We start from the raw sequence: 8,732 nt of genomic DNA, 5'->3' as shown, positions 1-8,732 counted from the left end.
AGGGACATTGGTTGACATGATTCCAGCCCTTGTAGTGATATCAAACAAAAATATACAGGGACATTGGTTGACATGATTCCAGCCCTTGTAGTGATATCAAACAAAAATAAACAGGGACATTGGTTGACATGATTCCAGCCCTTGTAGTGATATCAAACAAAAATAAACAGGGACATTGGTTGACATGATTCCAGCCCTTGTAGTGATATCAAACAAAAATAAACAGGGACATTGGTTGACATGATTCCAGTCCTTGTAGTGATATCAAACAAAAATAAACAGGGACATTGGTTGACATGATTCCAGCCCTTGTAGTGATGTCAAACAAAAATAAACAGGGACATTGGTTGACATGATTCCAGCCCTTGTAGTGATATCAAACAAAAATAAACAGGGACATTGGTTGACATGATTCCAGCCCTTGTAGTGATATCAAACAAAAATAAACAGGGACATTGGTTGACATGATTCCAGCCCTTGTAGTAATATTAAACAAAAATAAACGGGGCCACTGGTTCACATAATTCCAGCCCTTGTAGTGATATCAAACAAAAATAAACGGGGCCATTGGTTGACATGATTCCAGCCCTTGTAGTGATATCAAACAAAAATAAACGGGGCCATTGGTTGACATGATTCCAGCCCTTGTAGTGATATCAAACAAAAATAAACGGGGCCATTGGTTGACATGATTCCAGCCCTTGTAGTAATATTAAACAAAAATAAACGGGGCCACTGGTTCACATAATTCCAGCCCTTGTAGTGATATCAAACAAAAATAAACAGGGACATTGGTTGACATGATTCCAGCCCTTGTAGTAATATTAAACAAAAATAAACGGGGCCACTGGTTCACATAATTCCAGCCCTTGTAGTGATATCAAACAAAAATAAACAGGGACATTGGTTGACATGATTCCAGCCCTTGTAGTGATATCAAACAAAAATAAACAGGGACATTGGTTGACATGATTCCAGCCCTTGTAGTAATATTAAACAAAAATAAACGGGGCCACTGGTTCACATAATTCCAGCCCTTGTAGTGATATCAAACAAAAATAAACGGGGCCATTGGTTGACATGATTCCAGCCCTTGTAGTGATATCAAACAAAAATAAACGGGGCCATTGGTTGACATGATTCCAGCCCTTGTAGTAATATTAAACAAAAATAAACGGGGCCACTGGTTCACATAATTCCAGCCCTTGTAGTGATATCAAACAAAAATAAACAGGGACATTGGTTGACATGATTCCAGCCCTTGTAGTGATATCAAACAAAAATAAACAGGGACATTGGTTGACATGATTCCAGCCCTTGTAGTGATATCAAACAAAAATATACAGGGACATTGGTTGACATGATTCCAGCCCTTGTAGTGATATCAAACAAAAATAAACAGGGACATTGGTTGACATGATTCCAGCCCTTGTAGTGATATCAAACAAAAATAAACAGGGACATTGGTTGACATGATTCCAGCCCTTGTAGTGATATCAAACAAAAATAAACAGGGACATTGGTTGACATGATTCCAGCCCTTGTAGTGATATCAAACAAAAATAAACGGGGCCATTGGTTGACATGATTCCAGCCCTTGTAGTAATATTAAACAAAAATAAACGGGGCCACTGGTTCACATAATTCCAGCCCTTGTAGTGATATCAAACAAAAATAAACAGGGACATTGGTTGACATGATTCCAGCCCTTGTAGTAATATTAAACAAAAATAAACGGGGCCACTGGTTCACATAATTCCAGCCCTTGTAGTGATATCAAACAAAAATAAACGGGGCCATTGGTTGACATGATTCCAGCCCTTGTAGTGATATCAAACAAAAATAAACGGGGCCATTGGTTGACATGATTCCAGCCCTTGTAGTGATATCAAACAAAAATAAACGGGGCCATTGGTTGACATGATTCCAGCCCTTGTAGTAATATTAAACAAAAATAAACGGGGCCACTGGTTCACATAATTCCAGCCCTTGTAGTGATATCAAACAAAAATAAACAGGGACATTGGTTGACATGATTCCAGCCCTTGTAGTGATATCAAACAAAAATAAATGGGGCCATTGGTTGACATGATTCCAGCCCTTTACAATAATTTATTACAATAAAATTAAGAACTTCTGACTCATCGGCAGATTTTTTCTCACCGCTCATCTGTATGAATACCATGATGCTTATTAAAATTTGCGAGCCACCCAACACAAACTTGAAAATCGTATTTTGTCCTAATTATTGATAAAATTGTTGATAAAAAAAATTGGCTTCTAAAAGAATGTCTGCAGAAATTGGGACATGTCTCTTTCTCTGTTTTTAGAGCCATGCAAAGATGGCTTCCGCTATTTGAGGATTTTTGTTTGTTTAGAGAATTTTTCTTTTAGAATTGTTTTTAACAGATCTAACGAAATTTTCAATTTTTTCTCTATTTTTCAAAAAGTCGCGAACCGTAGCTCTTCCAATGCAACCAATTTTAGATATGGCTGCTCCACCATTATCTGAAACACTTCTCAAAAGTAAATAAACGCAGATGTTTGCTATTGGTAATACATAACAAGAAATTAACGGTATAACAGACTAAAATGTCGCCTATTTTCGTTCCATTTCTTCGAATTATCTGTTAAATTAAAATACCATTTGTTATATGTACAGCTAGATCAAAGAAAAACACATAAAAACCAAGAAAAAACAAAAAATCCCGAATTTTAACACAATTTGCATGACGTCTGATTACTGAGTGTGTCGGACTGACGTGTTGTAAGATTGTCGAATGTCAACTGTACTGCCACTTAGCAAAAACACAAAATAAGTGCCATTTTGGCTAGTTACATCTTATTTATATGTTATATATTATAAAAACGGCAAATTTAATGACGGATTTTTTTATCAGAACTACATATCAACTCGTCCCTGTTGTTAGAAATCTCCATAAGGTTTTTTTTCCTGAATTTCATTTAAATGAAAATCATTTTTTGTTGCTTTTTCTACTGCCATAAACTTTGTACCCTCGAAAGGTTAGTCTAGTCTAATCGAATTTTTATTATTTTTTATAAAAACAAATCGAAGTTTTACGTCAATTTTGTATATTGTTTATTAATATTGTACATTATATATTATATATTTATAGTATTTATTAATAGAATAATATATTTTGTATATTTTAATAAATATATTAGACATGCGTTATTGTTTTTTTAACCCTTAAGTAATTAAAAATGTAATTGGAAAACATTAAACAAATCGAAAAATAAATACTATTCAGAGTGATTGAAATGATTTCTACTATTAATTTACTACCAATAAGCATAACTAAATTATATCCTTTCACAATGATAGTCCTGTGAGCTGTAATTTCTAAAAAACTTGATATCGTTTTCGATGATCTAATACTTTTTAAATCCTTTCATCATTTGCATTCAAATATATTTTATAAAATCGTTTTATTTTTCCTATTATTTTTATTTTACGGTAATTAACTTCATATTTATGATAAAATTGGAAAACAATCCTAACTACTCTTAATACAGACCATTTCACAACACGTGACTTTGGCAAGTCGGCCATTTTACCTGAGTTCCAAACAAATTAATTATTCTCCATTTGTTAAAGTGCGTATTTTGTGTTTTAATTATGACTCTTGTTTTATTTCGACAAAATAGATCAGATCTGACCTTAAAGGAGTCTGCCCACATGACCGTAATAGGGAACGTGTCAGGCAAAAAAATATTCTTTGTATAGAAAAGCATAGCACTACGTCCACTACCGTTCCGTCACCGATCCGTACCGTCGCGTGCCATGCAAGGAGCGTTGATAATTGTCAGCGAGAATATTTTGCCGGTGCCGATACACTCATAGAGATATTACCATAGAGTAGGCATGCCTACAAGTGAGAACGTCTCGCGAATGAAAAGAGAAAGAGAATCATTTATGTATTTTTATCTCTTTCTATTGTTGCGTACTGCGCATGCGAGTCTCTGATTCAACGGGCAATGGTAAAGTGCGTACACGAAATCTAATCAACGCGCATGCGCCATTAGACAGAGACAGCAATACATAAATTATTCTCTCTCTCTTTCTATCGGCCAGACGCTCCCACTTGTATGGGCGCCTATAGGATGCCTACTCTATCTGTAACATCTCTATGGATACGCTCCGCGCATGGCACGCCACGTTGTCCAGCCGATGCGCGCAGGCAGCAAAAGGGTGATTATACGGGTTACAACCGCGTATGAGGACCGTTATAAACGCGCCTCAAATGCCTTCACTGAATCTGGTTAAGTCACATGTTGCCAGTTGAACAGGACGCACGTATCTATACGGTGTGAAATGGATGACGAAAAATTAATTGAATTCATCCGTAAATATGAGTTTTTATATAATCTACAACACCCGAAATATATGGATACTGCGAAAAAGGAAATGGCTTGGAAGGAAATTTCGGAAGAACTGAAACAATCAGGTATGTTTATTAAATTATTATTTATTTGAATAAGCAATTTGATTACATGGTTATCCAGTCCAATTGGCCTTCAGTTGTTTGAAAGAAATCTGCAAATTGATCGCGTACTTCAAAAGCGGTAGAAACTGCATTACCCCCTTGGTGTCTTAGGTTCTTAAATTGTACGGGAGTATTTGTTTCCGTAATGTGTACAGTTTCTCCGCGTCTTATAAAATTATATAAAATACAAGTTATTAGTACAATTTTCTCCGCAAATTCTGGCTTCAAATGCAAACGTCTATTATAAATACGAAATTTCTGGCTTACAATACCAAAGGCATTTTCCACTACGCATCGTGCTCGGCATAGAGCCATAGACGATAGTTAAAGTGACGTTTCTTGTCATCGTTAATCGATTGTTGTGATGGATAAGGTCTTAGGAGATTATTTTTCAAAGGGAAAGCTTCATCTCCTAATATTACACACGGTGAAGTTATATTACTCCCCGGGAAAAGTTTGCTACTCGGAATATTAAATTTATTTTCGAAAATAGCTTTGCCCATTTTTGATTTTGACAAAATACCACCGTCACTATCTTTGCCGAGAGCTCCTACGTTAACGGCTATGAAGTTATAATTAGCATCAACCAAAGCTAAAAGTACAATAGAAAATGTCCTTTTATAATTAAAATACAAAGAACCACTGATAGGTGGTGCTAAAATAATGACATGTTTTCCGTCTATAGCACCTACGCAGTTAGGAAAATTCCATTTATTCCAGAATTCTTCTACATTTTTTCCCATTGTTCTCTGCTAGGCGTAGGAATACATTCTTGCAATAAATTTTTTATTATAGCATCACATACTTTCAACACGGCACGTCTTACGGAACTGATACCCATACGATAGCTAAAAGCAATAGTTGTAAACGAATCGCCAGTTGCCAAGTACCTGTAAACAAAATATTATTTGACTAAGTAATTATTATGTATATGTTGTAGTGTATAAATATATTTGTGGATTTATGTATTTATGTATGTTTGTCCATCGATTTTCCGAAACTATAAGTCCGAATGCAAATATTCTTTTTGTGTTGGGTTAGGGTATAGTTCAACTTTAGGAGCAGTGCGTATATCAGTATTATGTTTTTTAAAATGTATATTACGTTTTTTTACAGCTGCAGCTTGTAAACAAAGATGGCAAGGGCTAAGAGATGCATATAAAAGAGCAATAAATAAGAAAAAAGGCAAAAGTGAACAGGCAGCCAAGAAAATTAAGAAATGGAAATATGAGGATGAGATGTCTTTTGTGGGTTCATTTTTGGTCGCAAAAAAAACTTTAGATAGCGTTGACTTTTCGAGTGACGATGAAGAGTCTCAAGAAGAGGTTACTGAAGTCCAGAACTTTAACTCCGGCAATAAGATCAACAGTACCGACGCTGTGGATGTGGCTGCTCCTCACGATACTGAAATTCGGAGTGAAAACGACAGTATTGTTCATAATATATCGTCACAACCACAACCAGAGTGAAGTAAAAAAGGCAAAGGCAATAAAGAAGGCGAAAGTTCAACCGAAACAGTCAGCATCCGCTGTTTTGATGTCTAAATTGTTAGACGAGCAAATGAATGTTTCACGACAGTGTGACCACGACAAACTCGATCGTTTCTTTTTGAGTATATCAGCAACAGTAAAAAAATTTTCACCTTACCTACAAGCAATAGCAAAAAATAAGACATTCAGTTTCGTTTCTGAAATGGAGTTACAGCAGCTCGCACCACCTACACCTTATTACAACTACACCTCAATATACCAACACCCTATCTCCAGCATCGAGTTCTTCAAGCGTTGAAACAAGTGCTGCACCTATACCTACGTCTCCTTGGAATACAGCTGGCAACGATTGGAATAATCGGTCTGAAAATATGTTTCAATACGTCTCTAATTCATTTTTATACATAATTGAAATAAATGTTTCATTAATAATACGTAAAAAATTTATTTACTTACCTTAAACACACAGCAAGCTTTTCTTTAGACATTCGGAAATACTGAAAAAACTTTTCTTCGTCTTCAACTAAGTGCCTGTACAACGTCCAATATTCTCCTTCAGTTTTCCGTTTTTTTATAGTCTCGTGAATCCAATAGCGTCGAGTGGGTTTTTGATTCTCTTCTTCTTCCACATCCAATATTATTGCCATTTGTCTCACAGTTAAACTTTTAATAGCCATATAATACCTATTTTATTATTTTATAACTCGATAACACTCCCCAGAGGTCCAGGCAGTACTGATACACATGCGAGAATGAAACGACTTCTTATCAATTTTACATCATAAAAATTGCGGGTGGGCAACATACGGGTTACACCAAACTGGCATCATACGGGCATTAAACGCCGTCGATTCGTTTCAGTGGGCAAAGCAAGCCGTATCGTATTGCCTTACGTGCTTGATACGTTCATAGCACGGTCATGGTATGATACGGTGTAGTGGGCAGACTCCTTAATAAGCGTTGATGTAAAGTGGCATGCCACGGGATATCAGATGAAAACCGTTACTAAAAATTAATTTTCGTGGGAGAAGATTTATTGGAAGGAAAATTTAATATAAAACCGGTAAATCAAGTCATTAGGTTTTAGTTCACCTTCAATCTCTGAAGACGATAATTTGGTTATCGAAACGCGCGTTGGTGTAGTGGTAGTGTAAACAGTGTATTCAGTATGAATATGGTCAACGGTTCCAGAAATTCCAACTGAACTATATATAGGTGTACTTTTAACGTGAATTCAGGAAACTGCGAAATCGGAACTGGATGGAAAGGAATAACATAGAATACAGTGAATATTCTGTGTTGTAAATTTAAATGACCCGTGAAAATAGATTATTTGTGCCACGTACCATCGAGGGCACTGGCATCGAAAATCCGCCATGTTGTTTCCACTGAATAACAACTAAATATGCATTTATTCTTAGGGTATGTTCTGAGCCTAGCACTGCGCAGAATTTCGGTAAATCCCCCGGTTATAATTGAAGAATACTAAACCGAAACAGTGCTAAACGAAACAGCGTTGAGCAGGGTCTTACTGTAGTTTAAGGCTGCTTAACATGATGCAATACAATATGCAATGCTATGCAAGACGCAATATTTTTTGATAAAAAACATGCGCACATGAAAATCAGTTGATTGTTTCATACCTACAATATCTTGACATTATCTGTTTTATGCCGTTTTTATTGCGTGCAAGCTGCAATTCTGGGAAGTTAATTTTGACTTAACAACCAACCTATCCATCAGGCTACAAAACCAAGGCATCAGCAGATATAATTATTGATAGTGATACACTGACCACTTTTTCACTTCGTTACTTAATTATTTTTGTTATCATCATTGTTAAACCGGTCACAAAATAATGAAACAAATTTTAAATAAGATATTTGTTTAACTCACTTATTGAATTTTATTTTTTTATTTTTTTAAAAAGTTGATGTTAATATAAATATCTGTTAGGGCAGACATCTCAGTATTTAGAAAATAGACTAAGAGGTCATCAATACGATAAAAAATGCCATGAAATATCAAAAAACTTCAATTATAAAGATTCAAAAATTCTTGATACGGAATCTAATACTCGAAAAAGAGAATTTTTAGAAATCATTCACATTCATAAGAACGAAAAAGCTATAAATGATAAAAAAGACCTGAATAGTTTAAGTAAAATTTATATTTCTATTTTGGAAATTCTAATGAAACTACAAATAATGTAATTGATTACTGATACATATCTGAGGTATAAGGACCGAGGAAAAATTAATTTTTCTTATTAGAACAAAGTTCTATTTTGATATTTATGATGAAGGTGATTTATTGTTCAATATAAATTGTCAGTGTCAATATCATATCTTGATAAAGACTTAAAATTAGTCGAAACTTCAATATTAATATCTGTTACTTAATTTAATTACTTCGCAACACAAGAAGTCTTCTAATTTATAGAGTTATATTGGTCTGAGGTAATTTTTTGTAAAATGTATAAAAATAAGTTATAGAGCAAAAAAGAAAATTTTTATAAAAAAATTTTCACTTTTTTGCTTATAACTTCTTTAATTTTAAATTTAGGCCTAAAAAGTTATATGAACATATTTATAGGCAAAACATTTTGCAACAAATTATGTCTTTACGAATTTTTTGTAAGACGCATAGTTTCTTAGATATCGCGAAAAAGGGGTTTGCACCCATTTTTCCATGGTTTAGCTTCTATTAACCCCCACACATGTACCAAAAATAA

At 34.7% G+C, this 8,732-nt stretch overlaps 1 protein-coding gene across 1 annotated transcript; it reads left to right on the top strand.

The window, feature by feature from the left end:
* The first annotated feature begins 4,336 nt into the window (after positions 1 to 4,336).
* LOC130453189 (transcription factor Adf-1-like) lies at positions 4,337 to 5,977 on the top strand. The gene is made up of 2 exons (XM_056792805.1): positions 4,337 to 4,469; positions 5,625 to 5,977. Exons 1-2 carry the CDS (start codon positions 4,337 to 4,339, stop codon positions 5,975 to 5,977), a joined length of 486 nt encoding a protein of 161 aa, XP_056648783.1.
* Positions 5,978 to 8,732: the final 2,755 nt, after the last annotated feature.

The sequence above is a fragment of the Diorhabda sublineata genome, chromosome 2, assembly GCF_026230105.1.
Source record: "Diorhabda sublineata isolate icDioSubl1.1 chromosome 2, icDioSubl1.1, whole genome shotgun sequence".
Taxonomy (NCBI): Eukaryota; Metazoa; Arthropoda; class Insecta; order Coleoptera; family Chrysomelidae; genus Diorhabda; species Diorhabda sublineata.
Note: the sequence above shows the minus strand (reverse complement) of the source record. Positions and strands in the feature narration are given on the sequence as shown.

Excerpts from the sequence above, each read along its gene's own strand:
- LOC130453189 (XM_056792805.1), top strand. The coding sequence starts at position 4,337 with ATGGATGACGAAAAATTAATTGAATTCATCCGTAAATATGAGTTTTTA. Across the intron at positions 4,470-5,624 it reads GGAAGAACTGAAACAATCAG|CTGCAGCTTGTAAACAAAGA; the intron begins GTATGTTTATTA and ends GTTTTTTTACAG.